Below are 22,794 nucleotides of genomic sequence, written 5' to 3' on the forward strand. Positions count from 1 at the left end.
GTACATAAATATCATATAATTATAGCATTATTTCAGTTTTGTTCAAATTTTGACCATTAGTAATGCCAGACCAGATGTTGAATTACAGATTAAAGTCTGATATGCACTAGAGGTGGTAAGAAGGTGAATGAGTGAAGGGTCGCAATGAAACTTAATAGAGTTGGAAGCATACAATCCTATATTCTGGAGGTCTGCCTTCAGATTTCTCTGCATGAGATTCTTTTTCCTGGTGCTAAATGCAATCACCTATACCATCACTATGGACAATGAAATGTTCCTAGGGCCACTCAGTTGTGAGACTTGTTTCTGGGGAAGCATCCGAAGGAAGGTCTATAAGAGATGGAACTGACCAGATACAATTGCAATTTGTCACCTACCGTAGTAAAGCTCTGAGATACTGAGACTATTTTCACTGTGTTGTATACTACTATACTGTAAGAGATATTAGTGATTAAAAGTGGTTGACTACTTGATAAAAGTATCTTTTGTTACAAGCATTAATTGACCAATATAATGAAAAATGGGGAGTGTTTTCACTGCCTATGAGATAATATGCATGCACACAAGTATAAATTTGAAAGCTGATGCATTGTTACTCAGATGTCTGCAGTGTGAGTTACACTACAATATGTTTATAACTACCACTTATTTGTTCATACATTGTTGCAAAGTATAGTTTAAAATAATGTACATGGTGTTTTTATGATTATGTTACTGCCCAAAAGGACCTTCTCATATCTTATTACTGCGAGTTAATAATAGTAACCTCCCATATGTATGCCAGTGCTACTAAGAGTGTTGAGGGCAAATCAAGAATGTGGAGCCCTATAACTGGGTAAGCTTAGTGTGCAACTAGCATGCTTCCTGAAGCATACCAATGTAGGGGGGTCTGGGGGCATGCTCCCCCAGGAAATTTTTGAAAATTAGTCTCTCTGAAAAGTGATTTCAGAAGTTTGTCACAATATAATTATTAATGACTCCCTGTATTCACAGGATTTAGCCTTCTCACAGGTCCCTAGTGAGATAGTGTTCACAGATAATGACTTGGCTGTTGTATTAGGGTGACTGCTCTATTAGGGTATCTCAAACTGCCAAATACTTATCACCTAGGAAAAGTTTAAACAATATCCCCTCTGAAATTGATTGTGAGAGACCGATTGTAACAGTTGTTGCTATAGCTGAATATATTTGCCTGACTGTTGTATTAGGGTGACTGTTCTATTAGAGTATCTGGATCTTTCGATGTCCAATTATTAATGCTCAGCTCCTGGGACCCCCAACAAAAATTGCCCCAGTTTCTCCCCTCCCCCCTGTCAGTGGCCCGGCTGCATGCTGTTCTTATTTGTGCCCTGCTGTGTCTGTACCACCTATCAGTTATATTATGCATAGCTAAACGTGGTACCAAATTCAACATGATGAAATGCTGCATGGTAAACAAACACCATGATATCTCGGAAATCGTTGTTCTATTCTTGATTACATGGTAGCCCTACCTATCACCCGACAGATGCACTATTAACTTTGACTCTGTGGTAAACTTACAGGTTATCTGGTCCAGCTGGGTAAGGTTAATGTTCTTTGGCCAACCATATGACTTCAGACTGACAGACATGCACTGTTGGTACATTATTGTAACACTGCACTGGATAATATGATCTCATGCACTAGGAGTTAATTTGTAGGGTTAAGTGCATAGCAAATCCTTCACTAAAATTTATGGGCATGTAGGTACACATTATGTACAAACTCAGTTGTCAGTAAGTTAAAAGTCATGAAGAACCTGAAACAGTTTTAGCTACATGTAGCTACAGCCTGCAGGATGAGTACTACTAGCACCACTGACATAGTATGCAGCTGTGTGGTAAACATATAGATTTGCAGGATAGCATGCATGCACATGCTACCAGCATGAATGGTGTGAAGTAGGCCAGGCAAAGTTGATTTATAGCTGCCCACATCATCTTCCTCTTAATTTATTACTGTTATAATTGATCACATGCACTAGCATTTCGATGTTTACTAGACATTTTCAGTTAAGCTTCCTGCTTCAGAAAGGTTGCATATAAAGTTTAAGAATAAGCTTTAAGATAATTCTTCTAGTGACAGATAGCCTGATTTTGAGTCATGTTTCCTTAATAATGAAAAATGACTGTGCCCACCCACATCAAAATAGAGGAAGTGGCTTAGCAACTTACTTTGCCTGACCTTATATAAGGCTTTGACATCTCATTAGGTGAACTAGAATGGAAGAGCATAAATTGTACACTGATCTGGACACAATGAGGACACCACATGCATAGCTCTGGTATATTGCAGATCCTATCCACTGGGCTTAAAGCCCCAGTGGATAGGATCTGCAATGTACCAGACTAATACATCAGAGCATATACTGAGGCACTAGCTGTAGTGTATCTGTACACACTCACATATCATGATTGTAATATATCTTATTGGGGTAGGTACCAATCATCCAATGCTAACAGCTCTGCTGTCCTAAAAAAAAACTGTGCTATTGTTTTAACCAAACCTTTACATTATTTATTTTCACATGCCATTTACGAAATGGCAGATACATTGCATCACCCCTATTTTCAAAACTGGCAACAAAAGTTGTATTACTAATTATAGACCCATATCCCTACTCTGCATTGTGTCCAAGGTACTGGAACATATTATTCATTAAAAAAGTTACAAATCTATTTCTAGTTGTATCTCTACCTCATAATTTGGATCCATGAAAGGGCGCTCAACAACTTCTTGTCTTCCTACAATGAACGAGCCTTTGTTTTAGCATCAGAAGTAGAGTCCAAAAGAGATGAAAAATGGTGTCCGTAAGTTAACCCATTTTTAGTGTCAGATACTGTATGTATACTATGTATAGAGCCCAGATAACACAGGGTTTTTTTTGCCCTCCAGTGCCTAACTGGTAAAGAGGATAAGAATAACAACATTTCCCTACTTAGGTGGCCTCCCCAAAGTTGGCTCTGAGTGTGGCACTTGGCCAGAATTTGGGTGGCCTGTGGATCAAGTCACGATACAAATCAGTAATGTAAACTAAGAACAAAAGTGGGCCGAGGATGCTCCCCTGATAAAACTGGAAGTAGAGTTGAGAGGAACCATTGAGTCATACACATTGGTATCTATTATAGAGGTATGGTTACCACTACCATAGGAAAAAATAGATTACATCTGTTTGGGTTTTGTGCTCGTAAATATCTTTGCAGTTTCCTCCTCAGAGTCTGGTGCGTGGCTTGGTGTTCTACCTGTACCTTCCTTGGGCACTAAGCTGGATAATGAATCTTTGAGGATTGCTCTTGGTCTACGTCTTGGTGCACCCATCGTTGTTGAGCATACGTGTGTTTGTGTCAGAAAAGTTGATGTTTTTGACTTCTTCGAACTTTCAACAGCTTACCAGTAATTGACTTAACTCAACCTTTTGTTACCATTAAATTGCAACTAACTAAAATCCTATGGCAACACTTATAAGGAACTTCGATCCAGACAACCACCACTTTACATGTAGCATCTACTCCAAACATCCCAAGCCACCCAACTTTGATACACTTAGCAGCTAATTTTAATTATAGAGCTAAGTAATAATAAATACTTAATTTAATGTCAAGTGGGGTCTCACGTGTCAGTGTTGCCATGCTGTGAATAAAGTTCATAGATTTATGAACTTTTTGTCTTGTTTGTGAACCTGAAATAATCTATGAACTTTTTATGAACTTTTGGCTGGTTTGTGAACCTGAAATAATCTATGAACTTTTTTATAAATCTGTGAACTTTTTATGAACTTTTGGCAATTTTTTTTTTTTTTTTTTGCTCTTCGGTGCCCTACTAACCCAGAGATCCACCTATTTATAATGTGTAGGCTAGTTTTCGGAAAGTGACTATGGATTTATGAACTTTTTATGAACAAATTTATTTTTTCACATGAACATTTGGAGCAAATCATCTGGCAACACTGTCACGTGTTACCAGATTACTTTTAGTGCAATTGTACTATATATACACTAACTCACTATTATTGTCGTACAACCATGTACACCTGCATCTTATCATCTGTAAGACATCTCTTCTCCCATAAAATATTGAATCTGTGAATCAGTTATTAATTGTGCCAAATATTTTGAGTTACTATTACTAGTAATCTGTCATGGTCTGAACACATCAACGAGATAAAACAAAGTCAATCCTTCTTACAAAGAAACCCCAACCATCTGTCAAGTCATATCAAGTCAGAGATATAAACAGAATTGAAATAGTCCAATGTCACTCTGCAAGGTGTATACATAGCAGCTTTAACAGAACAACTAGTGTTACAATATTGTTAAACCATCTGAACTGGCCAACTTTAGAGCTTAGAAGAAATCAAGCCAAGCTACATAATGTTTTACAAAATCATCAATTAATCTTAGTGCCTTGTGACCATCTTACCCATGCAGTCATTTACATCCACCCAGGGTCACAGGATGAAGTATATATAATACACAGCTGGCAGCTAGAACAAACACATACCTGCACTCCTTCTACCATCAGACTATGGAACACCCTCCCAGAAGAAATTGAATTCACCAGACTTTGTTCACTTCAACGTACTTTTAGAAATTCATTAGTCAAATGTTTACATGTACCATATACTTGATTCTGAGTTCTGTACAATACAAATAAGTTGATAAACTACTTGAGTACTTTTAGTTCTGAATGCTTGACATCTAGTGCAGAATACACAATTTTACAGAATACAGAATGACAATGAAATACAACAAGTTCACATTACAGTACATGGTGTAGAATAGTTCTTGCTTGGTAGAGAAGTCATGTTATCATAGAGATCAAAACTCTGGGACCTTAATTTAGTAACATCATCAAATTCATTACTTGGCAAATACGCAACCTGCAAAAAGAAATTCATACCATTACATACTTTAAGGGGCAATGTTTGGTTACCTTTTTAATGAGATACTCAAAAGCTTCACTAACATTTTCACCAGTGTTAGCAGAGACATGGAACCATTTCTCTATCCCTAACTGATCACACATTGCAGACCCATCCAATTCACCAACATCATACTATACAATACACAGCATCATCATGATGAATCTGCACATCCTATATATAAAACATATGCTATACTTAGAGGAGAGATTAGGGATTTTTCATTGCCATTCAGATCAACAGGTTGATACCAAGTGCATTATAATGAAATATCCTTCATAAAATCCTTGCAAACCTAATTCTGTCAGTCACCCTACCACACCACTAGCAAAGAAACAAGCCTCAATACTGCATGAGCACCATGTACTTGATTGCACAATAACATGTGGCAACCTGTGAGTGTGATTGTGTATAGGTGGCTGAATGTTGTTTTGTTCCATCTCAACCTTTTTGACTAATCATTTTGAAATCTCACATTCTTGCCACTAAAGCCATACAAGGAAAAGTTGCTGGTGACATGTCCACATATTGAATTGACACATCTTATATAAACTGTTTAAAAATGGGATAGAAGCCCCAGCTACAGTAGAGTTTGTGCATGGCGAACTTAGCATACAATATAATATTGTTACCTTATTTCCCACCAACACAGCTGGTATGGGGTCTCCATTTAGTTGTGTCACAAGAAAATTAAGTTCCGTCCTGTACCAGCTGAGGTTTTGTAGTGAGAGCTTTGTCTGAACATCATACACAAACATGACACCCATCGCTTCTCTGCAGTAGTTACGTTGCCATGGAGAATAATCCTGTGGTGTAAACAATGTGTGCACATCTATTTTTCCACACATCACATCTACTTGAATGGTAGCTGGATTTCTCTAAACCACCATTTTATTGGATCAGTAACTCTTAGCAGTTAGAAATATATATTTCCATAAAAGATCTTACAAGATCACAATACATGTGATCACAATACATGTGATCACAATACATGTGATCACAATACATGTGATCACAATACATGTGATCACAATACATGTGATCTCAATACATGTGATCACAATACATGTGATCTCAATACATGTGATCACAATACATGTGATCACAATACATGTGCTATTTTGTATTCCTATTCTTTTTTGTGGCAACGAATAATCTTATTTCTGTCATAAAATCATCATAGAATATCCTTTTCTGTTCCAATTCTTTTGTTGCGGCTATCCAATACAATACCAAAAACTGTGAAGAAATTTATCAGTTTTGGACAAAAATTAATGAAAATGTTGTTACATTTAAACCCATTACAGTCTTAAGTGGATTACAGTGGAACCCCTCTTAAGGACACTCCTGAGTTGAGGACAGCCTCTAAATAAAGGACATATGTCTAGGTCCAAAATCAATAGCACCAGTGCATTATGAACCCCTGGATAAAGGACACCTCTTCATGAAGGACAAAAATAAATTCCCCTGTCTTAGAGGGGTTCCACTGTATAACTTTCATTGGATGAATGATGCTTGTCAGACCACTGGCAAATAGCAGAGTTGGCTGTGCCACACTTAATAACCAGATTTCAAAACATGATGCACTCACTACACAGCAAAGACACTATTAGTAGTGCTAACCGATATTTTATTTTGCCAACATCTATAATTACGTACACTGCACATTCAAATGAGTGTAGAGATCCAATTATTTGGTGCTTTTACCTGCCATTAATTCAAATGATTAATACTTTGGGTAGTTATGGCCAGTGTTGGACAAGTTACTTTGTAAAAGTAACTAGTTACATATTACTTGCAACTGAACTATTTAGTTACAGTTACATATTACCCATAAAATAAAGTAACTGTAATAATAATTACTTTGTGTCCACAGCCTTAAGCTGTCACGTGTGAAACCATCACCTTATCACGTGACATGATTGCGTTGTTGGACAATATGCAAATCTTGGTTATAAGTAAGAAGCTGGTGAATAAGCTTCAATCAGTAGGCCTCGTTACTTCGTTGTGGCTAGGCGTTACTCAGAGGATAACTAACGAGATTAGTAACTTCGTTACTTGTAGTAATAATATTACGTAATATTAGACTCGTTACAGTAACTATACTACTTAGGTAACGTGTTACATTTGTAAGTAAAGTAACTTGCATTATTTTACCTGTTTTTTATAGCGTATTTCATTATATTACTTTGTTACCACAAAAGTAATAATATTACATAACGCGTTACTCCCAACACTGGTTATGGCCCAAGGATACTTGAGCATTTTTAACTGTTTATTCTATTACTTCATAATATAGTTGTCTTATTTCCTTTCTAAAGAAATAACAGTGTTTGTAATCAAATTAGTAAATTGTTACATGTGTGCATTTCTTCAAACACATATTCTGTACAGCATGGAGAAGGTTGTGTTGGTGTTCTAGAAGGGCATTTTACTACTCATTCAAAACTTGCTATTGAGAATTGTAAACCAAAGTGGTCTAAAATATAACGTCAAGTTTTACTATTAGATCTTTTGAATTATGATGTACTATAAACAGCTTAAAATCAATTCCATGCTATTTTGATATTCATAGCTTACTTATACTATTTGGTTGAAAAACCTTGTCGACAGCCATTATTTCTTGTCCTGTATAGAATATTTTATACTAAGGCCACATAAACTTAATTATTAGTTCTCATCCTTCTGTACTCAAAATAGCTGAGTGTGGGAGGGCAGATTTTTATTTTATTTTATTTTACACTAATTAGATAGCTGAATTAGCTAGCTAAAATGACTTGAAATGCAATTTTCTTAGACTGCTCTAGCAAGGTACCAACTATAAAAGGTGCTAATTGGCGCCTCCCTTAGCCACCAGTGGTACAAAAAATCCTTGATGCGGTAAGAAAAATGGTGATTCAGGCAAACTAATAATTAAGTTTATGTGGCCTAACTACAAAAAACACCAAAAAGCAGTCGTTAGTACCCATAATCCCTACAGCACATTATACAAAAAGTTACAGCCCCTGAATTGCTTTATACAGTTCCACCCGAAGTAATACTTCTCTAATGTTACTTTATTTACTGCTGATTACAACATAATATGCGTCCCCATACAATTTCCTATTGGAAAATTTAATTACTCAGGTGGAAAAATCCCCAAAAAGCAAGCTGTTACCCTCAACCAAATTCGCTAAACTTGGTATCATTCCACGTGTCAACACTTGCTGATTAAGAATCTGCCTAAAGTAAGTGCCTAACCAATTATTATACCATAGATATACGACTCCTAATAGGGATTGGAAATGGTGTCAAGTGCCAGAAATAGGCTTATTTTGAATGTTATCGGTGATTTCTGTAATTTTTAATTTTTTAAATTTATTTTTTATTAAGGCTTTACAGCACAAGTGCTGAAGATCTGTAGGACACCTGGTCCTACAGCCTGTTTTAAAGTTGTTACAAAAAGTATGTTTGAAAAGGTGGAGAAAGGAGAAAAAATCCATGACTGGACCTGGGCAGCCTTGGACCTGCAACCATCCGATTAACGCTCGAATTTGTATTGTATACCAATTTAATTGGTCTGTAATGAAGTTTTAAAGGTTTTGCGAGAGTGATTTAGAACCTGAGAGTGAAGTGTGCTACCATCCCACTAGCTTTGTTCCACAGCTTTGGCATTAGATTAAAGCTTGAAACACAAACAGTTACATTAGACAGCAGCAGCGCAGAGTTAGGAGAACAGAAACATGATGGTACAACAACACCTAGCAAAGTTGTAACCAAGGAAATATGCAGCGTTTAAACTAGAGGTGGGGCTTACAAACCATACTGTTCCATTCTAATCACCAAAGGGGTTCTAAAAAGCAACGTATCGTCGATACTAGAAGATATTGGAAACGAATTCCCGCTGTTTTATTTTTTATTATGTATCCAAACACATAATTTGGCAAGCTCTATCCTGCCTTTTCTCTTGGTCACTTCACAAACTCCTATATGTAACTCAAATCACCAAACATCAAGAGTTCTGATGAGCCATACCAGATCACTGTAAATTAGAAGTTATGATAAACAGTGTCATTTTCGCACATTTTTTACATTATGGATTTTTATAATGTACGGTTAAGTTGACAAATGTTTTTATATGTTATGACTTGTTACAAAGTGTAATAAAGCACACTTCTCTCATTATAATTTGTTTCCTTTGAGCTTCTTAAACAACTTTCCAAGTATAATTGTTGTGTGGGTCATGAACAATATAGCACGCATGCAAATCTACTGCAGAAAACAATGAATCTTTATTACTTTTTGTGGTAATTTAGAAATATGCTATAATATAACTCGAATTACTGTACTTACATGGTAATTAAAATATTATTACTACTCCATGACCAAAGTAACAAAGTTATAGTTCACTAAATAATACCTAGCCACAACAACACATTGTGGTAGTCTAATGAGTTGCAATACCGTTGCTTTCTAGTACACTAGTCACTCATTTTGCTATGAATTTTTACCACTGTGAAACAGAAAGTGATATATGAACAATGTCTGAAAATAATTCACAACCTGGCACCACCCATGAAGTACCTATGGTATACTTCCATGATATAGCAAAATAAATTTTCTAGATCTGAATATCAGATGAATATATTCTAAAAATCATACAGGGATTTTTCAAACTCAGAGATAACATAGGGGCATTTTCAAATATCATTGCTACTTTCTGTTTCATAAGGTAGGCAAACTCATTTAAATTCATGGAGAATGTGACCCAGTGTGAGAAAACTGGTCTTATCGCCCATGTCAGCAGATTTAAGTTTTCACTCAGGACACAAAGCTACATGAATAAACTATCTAATTCCACAATCAAAATCAGCTAGACTTGAGTGGTCTAGTTTTGCTGGCTGCTTTTCCCAAGCCCAGTGGCGATCCATACGTGTGGTATGGGGCCTTAATGGAGCTCTGGTCAGCCTGGGGATGGCTGCATGTGGCTGTACAACTCTGTGGTACTGAATAAGTACCTCTGCTATGAATTTCCTTTCGTTTTAGCCAGTTTTGATACCTCAATGGCCCAAAACTTGGCCTAATTCATCCCTTGGCCTTTCTTTTCAATTTTTGAACACCATCTTGCCAGCCTTCCAGGGCTCCCGCCTCCCACTCGATTTGCAGCTCGCCTGATACAGTCAACCTCGGTTTAAAAATTATCTAATATGGCAGGAAACTTAGTTGTTGGCTACTTGCACAGTGAATGCTCTGGAAGGTAAGGAATTGGTATAAAATGTGTGAAAATTAGCTTCAACCATTGGCGAGCTACAACACACTAAATACTTAAAACTGGCATTTCTCGATACTTTTAAATAGGCAATAAGCCCAGTTTTCCCAGACTAGGTCACAAATGAGTTACTAGGGTTAACGCTATAAGATTTCCAAAGCAACATGATCGGGTTACATGATAGCTTTCATCATTATTATAACAAAAGGTATGTAATTATGTAATAGTATTATAGTTATAAAGTTACTTTACTTTACGGAAAGAGTGATAGAAATAAGTAATGAGTTACTATTTAACTGCCCCAACACTAAATACAATGCTGCAGGATATAATTGTGCTAAATCTAAAATGGTACATAGTGTGATTGATATACTCTACACTGTAAAAACAAAGGTGTTTCACGGCACCTTTATGGGTGTGTAATAAAGTAACTTGAGCAGTAACTTCATTGTTGCTGAATTCCACCCACCTGTATCTAAATATTTTATGGGACCACAATCAAAATTACAAGTTTGAGTGGCCATAACGTAAGTGGTGAGGTTACTTAATAATTCCTCTTGTGCTGAATTTTACATTGGAGCAATTGCTACAGACTTTATAGTATCATATTATAGAGGCATGTGTTGGTGCACCTGGCACTACATCACTCAAAGCCCATGAGTTTAATTGATCTTGCAGTTGGAAGTTTATCTCCTCCTTTAAAAATCATATTTCCTTTATACTCTCATATGATGATGGCAGTTGCACCCAGACTGTCTTTCAAACTTATTGATTGTGGACAAAGAATTCACCAAACTGCCACTTTGCAATATAAATCAAACACTAAATAATGCCACTTTGCAATATAAATCAAACACTAAGTATATGTTAAAGCATAGCCGCGAGTGCTACATGAAAAATAAAGTACGAGGTGCACGGCCAACATGCTAATAAAGCACGAGGCGAAGCCGAGTGCTTTATTAGCATCGAGGCCAAGCGCCGAGTACTTTATTTTTCATATAGCACAAGCAAGGCTATGCTTTAAATGATTTATGAAACTTTCTAGTCGTGTAGCTTCACCATACACTAGGACTCGTAATTAACACACGTTGCACGAATTATTAGCAGCCTGAACGCAATTTAACAAAGTAACTCGCACATATTTCACCATAGTTTGGCATGGTAGACATTCATTGCGTATTTTGGCAGGTTAAGCTCGCAACCCACAATCGATTTTATTGTGAGTCACATGGTGAAATATTTCCGTGATATTTCCAGGACTTGTCTGTTTACATTAACAATCGTAACAGCAACGTTACCTTCTCCCACCCATCATCGAAGCAGTTAGGTATGTCTATAAAAGCAATCCAATGGTAAAACTCGTATTGGCTGGGATGATTGATTAGACAGCGCGGTGAGGCTATCAGCCTTCACCGGCTTGGGTGATTAGTCGTACTGGCGTGAGCCCTGCAGGCTATTAGCCTGCACTAGAGTACATGGGCAACTGTGCTTTATTGCCCACAAAGAGTGCTTTATTGAACAAATAAAGCACTCTTTGCAGTGCAATAAAGTACTCTTTGTGGTCGATGAAGCTGTTGGCCGGCTGAGAGTGTACTTTATGAAATTTAAAGTACACCTTTTCCTTTGATCTCGCCCACGCAAAGTTCTATAAGTAATGTTAATAGCAATATAAGAGGATGAGAAATGGAGCGCATAATCATATGGCAACATAATTTCAAGTCTTGCAAAGAAAACCTTCCCAACTAGAGTGTATGCGATAGAACTGACACGTTTCTCAGCACCAATTCACCTTATACTGGGTGAATGAATTATAGTATGTTCACGTTGAGCTGAATCTTTAAAAAAACAGCTAAAAATTAAAAGTGGATTTTTTCTCAACAGAGTTAACATTTCAGCCAACCAGATGATTATTGGTAACAGCAAAGGTGTCAACAACAGACACGCACGGTTTGACTCCATTACAAGTTCGGAAAAGGGCTGTAAAGGACACTGTATTATATATGGCTTCCCCATAGGAAATGTATTGTGAAAATTTTGTAAATATTATGTCAAACATTTGAACAACAAAATTTTGAAATATTTTTAGGGGGTCAAGCAATACTACAAATGAGCCAAATTTCAAGATCATGTGTAATTGCATCCATGAGTTATTAAATGTTTTTGAGGATTCAGCTCAACATGAACATACTATGGTATGGATTAGTCCAATAAAAATTATTAATTTAATGAAGTAGGGTTCCAGCGATAAAAAGTATTGAAACAAAAGATGATGATAGCTATAAGGGAAAATCCCTACTTGGCATTGTGAAAATCCCGGTTTCATCATCTTTTCAATGCCACAGTAGGGATTTTCCCAGATTATTACAATTCCATCTAAAGGATTTTCCTACAATCATCTCCTGTTTCACTACTTTATATTGCTGGAATCAATATGCACTAGTTTATTAACTTTTGTTAGAGTGTATAACTAATTAACTATACATAAAACTGTGACTGCTGTATTAGAGTATCTCGATCTCGCTACTCAGTAGGGACGTGGTTAAAATATAGTTGCTTTTTACAGAACTAGACCATTGAGGGGCATGACTTCAGCACTGATTATTAGTGTGGTGATTATTTAAGGCAGCATGGCCCATTGCAATTGTTTTACAAATCCAGCTACCTGGGATTACTACACAGTCCATTAAGTGCCTCAGATAGTTTTGTCACATCTAAATATGCTCCTTCAAGGAAAGTGTTGATATCAAAAGTATAACACTTTGGTATGATTTCCTGGCATGAAGAAGACATAAAGACAAAAGCCATTGCAAAGTGCAAAAGGTACATCCCACCCTTGAGTTTGCTGTTATGGTGGCCGTACGCTGCTCTGTTTCAGCTCTAGCCTTGCGACTGTGGTCAGGCAAGCTGGCAGACCAAAATTCAAGTTTTGCTATTTAAAAAATATATCAAGACACACGGTAGTGTGTCGTGCGGCCCAAGAAGCCGGCGCGTAACACCCGTGAGTATATTGACAGGAAGAAAGAAAACGCAATTTTCGCACCTCCGTAGCTCTGTGCTGCCTTGATGAAACAAGACGATTTTTGCTGTGGACACTCCCTCCAACTTCAGCACTCCACATTCCAAATTTGAGCAAAATCACTTCAAGCGTTCCCGAGATATGCGACTTCAAAAATTGGCTTAGTTTCTTTGTTTTTTTTCTTCTTATTTTTCTTCCTCTTTTCGCACACTTACAAAAACTGCTATAAAACGCGAGCGCCATATCCGATCGCCTTGAAATTTGGCACGCAGAAGGGGGGTATAAAGGCGCATCTCTGTACCAACTTTGGCTGGAATACGATAAACAGGCAAAGAGTTATGAGCGATTATTCACGAAAAATAACACCAATATGTTGTCATGCCTACAGGGTAAACCGCGTATGGGAAGAAGCTGAAAATCGGTGGGTGAATAGGTTAACTATTGAACCTCAAACCTTTTGTGGTTTGAAAGAAATCGAGCTAAAAACCAGGAAGATACAACGAAAAAACCAACAGTGTGTAACAATTACGCAATCGAGATTAGCTAATAAAAAACGACTGCTTGCCACGCCTACCAGATAAACCGCTTGGGGTAATGCTTTGAAAATCGCTGTACAGATGGAGTTATCATCTTAGAAAGGCTCGTCAATGGTGTAGAAGAATCATACTTAAAGCTACGGAGTTATAACACGAAATCCAACTTGGTGTAGCAAGTGCGAGATCGAGATACTCTAATAGAGCAGTCACCCTAATAGAGCAGTCATCCTAATAGAGCAGTCACCCTGAAGAGAATTCAAGAGATCAGCTAGAAACAAGTAACCTGTATAGAGATCAGCTACAAACAAGTCACCCTGTAGAGAGATCAGCCACAAACAATACATCCTGTAGAGAGATCAGCTAGAAGAAGTTACCTTGTAGGGAATTCATGCAACTATAGAAAGAGATAATTCAGCTAGAAGAAATCACCTTGTAGAGTTCAGCTACAAAGAAACCACAATGTAGAGAGTTCAGCTACAAACAAATCGCCCTGTAGAGAGATCAGCTAGAAGAAGTTACCTTGTAGAGAGTTCAGCTACAAAGAAACCATCATGTGGAGAGTTCAGCTGCAAACAAATCACCTGTAGAGAGTTCAGCTACAAACAAATCTCCCTGTAGAGAGATCAGCTAGGAGAAGTTTCCTTGTAGAGAGTTCAGTTACAAAGAAACCACCATGTAGAGAATTCATTTACAAACTAGTGACCCTGTAGAGACATCAGCTAGAAGAAATTACCTTGTAAAGAGATCAGCTACAAAGGAACCATTCTGTGAAGAGCTCAGCTGCAAAAATAATCACCTGTACAGAATTCCACTACAAACAAATCACCCTATAGAAAGATCAGCTAGAAGAAGTTACCTTGTAGAGAGTTCAGTTATAAAGAAACCACCATGTAGAGAATTCATTTACAAATTTGTGACCCTGTAGAGACATCAGCTAGAAGAAGTTACCTTGTAAAGAGTTCAGCTACATAGAAACCATTCTGTAAAGAGCTCAGCTGCAAACAAATCACCTGTACAGAATTTAGCTACAAACAAATCACCCTGTAGAGAGATCAGCTAGAAGAAGTTACCTTGTAGAGAGTTCAGCTACAAAGAAACCATCATGTGGAGAGTTCAGCTGCAAACAAATCACCCTGTAAAAAAAATTAGCTACAAACAAATCACCCTGTAGAAAGATCAGCTAGAAGAAGTCACCTAGTAGAGAGTTCAGCTACAAAGAAACCACCATGTAGGGAGTTCAGCTAGAAGAAGTTACCTTGTAGAGAGTTCAACTACAAAGAAACCATTCTGTAAAGAGCTCAGCTGCAAACAAATCACCTGTACAGAATTCAGCTACAAACAAATCACACTGTAGAAAGATCAGCTAGAAGAAGTCACCTTGTAGAGAGTTCAGCTACAAAGAAACCACCATGTAGGGAGTTCAGTTAGAATAAGTTACCTTGTAGAGAGTTCAGCTACAAAGAAACCATCATGAAGAGAGTTCAGCTGCAAACAAATTGCCCTGTAGAGAGTTCAGTTAGAAAAAGTTACCTTGTAGAGAGTTCAGCTACAAAGAAACCATTCTGTAAAGAGCTCAGCTGCAAACAAATCACCTGTACAGAATTCAGCTACAAACAAATAACCCTGTAGAGAGATCAGCTAGAAGAAGTTATCTTGTAGATAGTTCAGCTACAAACAAATGACCCTGTAGAGAGATCAGCTAGAAGAAGTTACCTTGTAGAGAGTTCAGCTACAAAGAAACCATCATGAAGAGAGTTCAGCTACAAAGAAATCACCCTGTAGAGAGATCAGATAGAAGAAGTCACCTTGTAGAGAGTTCAGCTACAAAGAAACCACCATATAGAGAGTTCAGCTGCAAACAAATCACCCTGTAAAAAAATCAGCTACAAACAAGTCACATTGTAGAGAGATCAGCTAGAAGAAATTACCTTGCAGAGAGCTCAGCTACAAAGAAATCATCCTGTAGAGGGTTCAGCTACAAAGAAACCATCATGAAGAGAGTTCAGCTGCAAACAAATCTCCCTGTAGAGAGTTCAGTTAGAAGAAGTTACCTTGTAGAGAGTTCAGCTACAAAGAAACCATTCTGTAAAGAGCTCAGCTGCAAACAAATCACCTGTATAGAATTCAGCTACAAACAAATCACCCTGTAGAGAGATCAGCTAGAAGAAATTACCTTGTAGAGAGTTCAGCTACAGTACAAAGAAACCACCATGTAGAGAGTTCAGCTAGAAGAAATTACCTTGTAGAGAGTTCAGCTACAAATAAACCATCATCTAGATAGTTCAGCTGCAAACAAATCACCTGTAGAGAGTTCAGCTACAAACAAATCTCCCTGTAGAGAAATCAGTTAGAAGAAGTTACCTTGTAGAGAGTTCAGCTATAAAGAAACCATTCTGTAAAGAGCTCAGCAGCAAAAAAAAAACACCTGTACAGAATTCAGCTACAAATAAATTACCCTGTAGAGAGATCAGCTAAAAGAAGTTACCTTGAAGAGTGTTCAGTTACAAAGAAACCACCATGGACAGTTCTGTAATAAATATATGTATTATATATATAATTTGTACATTTACTGATAAAATCAGAAATATTTAAGGTACATCTGCTTCATCTTTTCTTCTTCCTGTGGTAAAGAAAAAAAGATAGGTTAAAAAAGTCCCAAAGCAGGCCACAGGCCGGCTTTGGGGTATACAAATACAAAAAGAAGTGAAATCTAATCCAAAACAGCCAAGCTGTAAAAAAAAGTGTGCGGCCCTCAAAAAGGCTATGGTGAAAAAAGATGTGAAATCCAAGGTGGCGGCCAAGAAATGGCTGTGATGGTAGGTTAATGGTAAAAAATTTAATAACGATAATTCAGGTGAATTTTGGTGCCGCTTGGTCAATTGGCACAAAATTCACCTGAATTGTCGTTATTAAAATTTTACCATTAACCTACCATCACAGCCATTTCTTAGTCGCCACCTTGGATTTCACATCTTTTTTCACCATAGCCTTTTTGAGGGCCGCACACTTTTTTTACAGCTTGGCTGTTTTGGATTAGATATATATATATATACCCGGCCACCTGAAAGTGTTTTCTTTTCTTTAACACTGCATTTGAAGTTGAATGAAGTAAGACTATAGGTGATTTTCATCGCATATGATATTTCTATGGTGAGTTATGGATGCGGCATTTTTAGCAGCGCCTGTCACTTTAAGGGAGACCCTACCACATACAGTACTAGCATACTGTTTGATAAGGGTTGGTATCAAGATATATTATGTTCATGAGCTGAGGTATTAAAAATGGTAAAATATTAGTTAGAATTTACTACATGTAAATAACTCTCATTGTGGCATGCATTTTTTACATTCTTGGTTGCACAACTCACTACCGTGAATCTTGATATGTGTAATGGGTTAGATGCAGTACATGCTCACCTGATAGGTGACATGGGTTGTTAGTAAGATACATGCATATTCCAGTATGTGTGTAATGAAAGACGATATATTGCATATACTCATCTGGTACAGTATGTAACTGAGTGAAAACATGCCTATACACCTACACGGTAAAAAGTTTCCACAGTACCTTGGGCTATTAATAACTGTACAAGTGCGCAAAAAAAATAACTAGAGTAGGGACCACAGCACATCGATAAAAAGTACTGAAACAAGCTGGAGTAGTGCATGATAGTAAAACAATAAGAAGTGTTATATGAATATCCCTACTGTGCTCAAGATACCATAACGGAAATGCACAGTAGGGATATAACACTTCTTATTGTTTTACTGTGATTTAATATCATGCACTACTCCAGCTTGTTTCAGTACTTTTTATCGATATGCTATGGTCCCCACTCTAGTTGAAAAATTTCAAATTTTTTTGTGTACTTGTTTGTTAATTTATTTTTGTAATAATTATATTAATATGACTAGTGATCCCATGCATACCATGAAAGAAATGGCACCGCTTGCCCCAGCTTTAACAATTACCATCAGAAAAGTGAAGTATCCATTACGCTTCGTTGTCAGCTATGTTAGACCCGTTACACAGCCTTACGAATCAAGAACTGTTCGAAAAGCACCCCTGCTATCCACGCATACCGCATCAAAAGAAAGAAATGCGCATGCCCCAGTTACATCAATTGTGACTGGATCTACGAAAACCGTTCTTATCGCCCAAGACAGGAAGTTTGATTTTTTCACACAAACACAAAGCTTAATGAATGCACTATCAAGTTTCACTGCCACAGTCGACCAGAGTAAAGTGGTCTGCTTTTGCTGGCTGCTTTTCTAGAGCACAGTGGCGAGCCGTACGAGTGGTCTGGGGTCTTGATGGAGCCCTGGCCAACCAGGAGATGGCTGTGTGTGGCTGTACAGCTCTGTGGTGTTGGACAATGACCTGTGCTGTAAATTTCCTTTCATTTTAGCCAGTTCTGAGCCCTGAATGGCCTATAACTTGGCCTAATTCAACCCAGCACGTCTCTTTTCAATTTTTGAACACCATCTTGCCCGCCTTCCAGGGCCCCCGCCTCCCACCCTTCTGGAGCTCGCCTGATACAGACAACCTCGGTTTAAAAACTATCTAAAATGGCGGGAAACTTAGCTGTTGACTACTTCTTCAGTGGATGATCAGGAAGGTATGAAATTGTTGTGAAACGTGTGAAAATTTGGTATGCGTAGCTACCACCATTGGCCAGCTACAACACACAGAATATTTAAAACCGACGTTTCTCGACACCTTTAAATGGGCGATAAGACCGGTTTTCCCAGAGACAGTCACATACAACAATAGATTTATAGCTAGGTACACCAGAACAGCCAGCTTACCATTTTCAGCCATGAAACACAACAAGAAGCACTGATAGCCACTTAAAACAGCAAGAGGAGAGAGTTCACAGCTTTGTAATATTAGTGTGATCACGTGATCTCACGTGACACAGTTGTATGTGACTGGATCTACGAAAACCGTTCTTATCGCCCAAGACAGGAAGTTTGATTTTTTCACACAAACACAAAGCTTAATGAATGCACTATCAAGTTTCATTGCCACAGTCGACCAGAGTAAAGTGGTCTGCTTTTGCTGGCTGCTTTTCTAGAGCACAGTGGCGAGCCGTACGAGTGGTCTGGGGTCTTGATGGAGCCCTGGCCAACCAGGAGATGGCTGTGTGTGGCTGTACAGCTCTGTGGTATTGGACAATGACCTGTGCTGTAAATTTCCTTTCATTTTAGCCAGTTCTGAGCCCTGAATGGCCTATAACTTGGCCTAATTCAACCCAGCACGTCTCTTTTCAATTTTTGAACACCATCTTGCCCGCCTTCCAGGGCCCCCGCCTCCCACCCTTCTGGAGCTCGCCTGATACAGACAACCTCGGTTTAAAAACTATCTAAAATGGCGGGAAACTTAGCTGTTGACTACTTCTTCAGTGGATGATCAGGAAGGTAAGAAATTGTTGTGAAACGTGTGAAAATTTGGTATGCGTAGCTACCACCATTGGCCAGCTACAACACACAGAATATTTAAAACCGATGTTTCTCGACACCTTTAAATGGGCGATAAGACCGGTTTTCCCAGAGACAGTCACAATTATCATCTGACAAGTGAAGTATCCATTATGCTTCGTTATCAGCTATGTTCAACCTGTTACACAGTAGTGTGAATCAAGAACTGTTTGAAAAGCACCTCTGCAATCAAAGTAGCTACTATGACGATTTCTGTTACGAAAGGAAGCCATCACATGCTACTGCCAAATTGATACTTTTCACTGTCAGCGAAGATGAATGGGACACACTGATAAGTCCATGAAGAATCCATTGTACATACTGTGGTATGCCAAAAGGCACCTCTCAAGCCGAAGCAACATCGAACAGTGAAAAAATCAAGCCCTCAGCCTTAGCTGTTATCAAGTTATGTTTGTCTGAAGGCATCAGTCAGTCAGTCAGTTACTTAGTCAGTCAGTTACTTAGTCAGTCAGTCAGTCAGTCACTACAAAATTCTGTTAAATAATTTTTTTGATTCTGTATATGTAGCAACTTGTTGAAAGCATTTTGGGTCAATCTCAAGGCTTGTTTGGGCTTAGTGTTGCCTAACCTATACTGCCTCATCATCGTTTGGGAAACGTGAGGGTGGTTTTCGGGTGATGTTATTTCATGGGCCATGCCTACACCTTTGTGGTCCCTACTATACAGTACTATCTTGCTACAGTACTATGCAGTAGATTAAGCTATAAGTTGCAGTCATTTTATAAATACCCCACTATTGCACAAAGCCACATACAGTAGTAAGTTAAAGGCACGCACCCTAACCTGCCAGTAATCCAATCATATTAAAGTAAATAATTGGGTGAAATAATAGGAAGATGAAAAAAAATCCCCACATAACAACCAGCCCAAAGTACAGATACAAATGTTTCACTTACCGGTAGTTCACAATGTCCACCTAAAGACGTAACATTGTAACTAGTGAACAAGACTAATAATTGTGAACTCACCTGCAATATCTCTAAACTGAATTATGTAATCTTTATTGGTACATTTTATCCCATCGGTAGTAACCTAGCTATATGTTCAGGAGCTAACACCACCCACTGATCAGTAGATGTACAATACAACACAATAAAGAGTATACGCTTTATAGTCTGAAGGAAATACTGCATAACATGCGCTACAGTCTACATTAATTTTTACCAGTGCTTTGGCACTGGAGGGTTTACACAGCCTCTATCATCATTATTGCGTGCTGGCACGGTCTGATACAGGCAGGGCTTCACTTAGGAAAAGGAAGGCGCTCACCCCCTTGACAAATTCTCACTTCCCTTAAAGCAATAGTTTAAAATGAAAGTGCCTCAGGATGCATCAGATGCAATTTACAAGAGTCTAAAACGCAAAATTTTTCTGGAGCGGCACTTCATTTACAGAAGCAATTCACAAAGAGTCTAAAATGCAAATATTTCTGGAATGGCTCAGGTACCTAAGAACACACCAAAAGCAATCTACAAGAGTCTAATGAATGCAAAATTTTCCTGGAATGGCATGTTATTCTCAAGTATCTCAGAATGTACCAGTACCAATCTAAGAGAGTTTAAAATACAAAATTTCTGGAGCAGCATGTCACATTTTCAGGTACCTCAGAAGCGATCTATGATAATCTAAAATGCAAGGATTTTCTGGAGTGGCACGCTATTCTCAGGTACTGTACCTGGGAATGTTCTAGGACAGTCTAGTGGGACCCCTAGATGCCGTGTATAGCAAAGTAAGTACAAAATTCACTCCCATTATGGTATTTGTTTACTGTTACCATTATATGGTCCATAAACAATGCTTTTGGTCACCATATGACATTTAATGCTTTTTGGATTTTGCCTTCTGCATTGCAAGACCTCTATCAAGCCTTCATCTAGGAAATGACTAAAGGGGGGACCAACCCACAAGATTGTGCCTAGTTAATGTGTAAGAAGCCACTTCACGCTTTATGCATTGTGCTCTCCAATATTTCCTGAAGCAGTAAATCCCCTGGGGGTGGGGGGGGGGGGGGGGGGGAATATGCAGGACAACAGGCTGCCATAAAAGGTATAGTACACCATCCAGAGCCTTTCTTCTCTTGCTGGGCCCAACTTGCAGTCAGACAATGTATGCAATACTTTATATCCAGTCAAAAACTGAAATTAACTATCCATAGCTAGTATAGTTACTTGGCAAGGATACAGTAGGATTTTGCTGCTGGTACTTGTTTATCAGAGAACTCTTCCCCACTTTCACATCCCCTAGCAGTACGATCTTGAAAGGTCTTGTTTTCTGAATTCCACTCATCGCTTCCAATCTCCGCGGCGCCAGCCAGTCTAGCTGCATGAGGTTAATCCTAAATCACTACTAACTAGTAGCTAGTTAAGTTACTTTGGGGCCGGCCTTAAGGTAGGCAGGGTAGCCGGGGCCCCAGTGCTAAGGTAGTCTCGTGCCCAGACCCGGAAAATACTATTGGAGATCCACCAGATCCTTTTTTCTCCGCCCCCACACGAAAGAAAAGGCGGTCTGGACGTCTGGGCACGAGACTAGTGCTAAAGGGGCCCCCAAGGCTCTAAAACTAGGGCCCCATTTCTTAAAGTACGACTTCAGTATTTTAAAACTAGCCAGTTCTTACTTTGGAGAAGAAAGAATCACAATATACAATTCATCGCTCAAGGTACTAAGGTACACGCATCGCCAATAGGTATGAATCACGTGATGCCCTTGCACACTGCACACTAGGATGCAGCCATACACATTAGGAATTCATCAACTTTCACAATCAAATATATAGCATTACGTGATTAATTCAAAATTGGCAGGTTATATAGAGCCGGTACCGGTTACACTGTTTTGCCGGCTATTTTGCCGGCAGTGGAGGGTATAATACTTAGAATGTTACGTGCATTAAAAAAAAACTTGTACAAAAAACCTAAGAAAGCGAAAAAAAAAAGTTGTCTAAGCGAGGGTTCGAACCCTCCATCCGTACTCATAAGCAATGTTTGTAACGATTATACCACCGGTGCTGCAGCTAATCATATTATTTAGTTTCTACGTTATAAACATCCGACTGAAGTGACTTCTATATATAACAAGAGTGAAGAAGAAACCAAAGCTGAACCCTAGCCTACCCCTAACGCCGCTAAGGAACTACTTTTCGCATCCCCTAAAGTTGACTGAATGCTCGGGGCAACCTACTAGACGCGTGCCCTAAAGTTGAATGCTCGGGGCAACCTACTAGTGCCGGCACAATAAGCCGTTAGTGTTTGCAAACCGGTACCGGCTAAATATACACTTCGTTAATTCAATGCTTTATAGTGCAATGTTACAGTAGTCTGGTACATCGCAAACCCTATCCGCTGGGGCTTATCGATTAGAGACTATAAGGGCCCGCTTATAGCTAAATCTCTAATCGATAAGCCCCAGCGGATAGGGTCTGCGATGTACCAGACTAATGTTATGTGTACAATTGGAAGGGTTAAAAGTCATCATCATTAACCTTTTTGTGCCCATTAAAATAGGTATCCAAGTCTCTTTGTAACATTGCTATATCTTCAGGTAAGTATCATCT

General features: G+C 38.4%; 1 protein-coding gene across 2 annotated transcripts; it reads right to left on the reverse strand.

The window, feature by feature from the left end:
• Nucleotides 1–4,671: 4,671 nt before the first annotated feature.
• LOC136251814 (ras-related protein Rab-32-like) lies at nucleotides 4,672–21,952 on the reverse strand. Of its 2 annotated transcripts, none has more exons than XM_066044221.1 (7): nucleotides 21,859–21,952; nucleotides 21,426–21,563; nucleotides 20,213–20,276; nucleotides 20,141–20,160; nucleotides 5,575–5,748; nucleotides 4,954–5,076; nucleotides 4,672–4,900 (listed from the first exon to the last, which is right to left on the reverse strand). In XM_066044221.1, the coding sequence occupies exons 2-7, from the start codon at nucleotides 21,528–21,530 to the stop codon at nucleotides 4,775–4,777; spliced, it is 612 nt and encodes a 203-aa protein (XP_065900293.1). In that variant the 5' UTR covers nucleotides 21,531–21,563; nucleotides 21,859–21,952; the 3' UTR covers nucleotides 4,672–4,774. The 2 variants fall into 2 exon arrangements, with proteins under 2 accessions (XP_065900293.1, XP_065900294.1); XM_066044222.1 differs by lacking the exon at nucleotides 21,859–21,952 and adding an exon at nucleotides 21,615–21,760.
• Nucleotides 21,953–22,794: the final 842 nt, after the last annotated feature.

The sequence above is a fragment of the Dysidea avara genome, chromosome 3 (genome assembly GCF_963678975.1).
Source record: "Dysidea avara chromosome 3, odDysAvar1.4, whole genome shotgun sequence".
NCBI lineage: Eukaryota > Metazoa > Porifera > Demospongiae > Dictyoceratida > Dysideidae > Dysidea > Dysidea avara.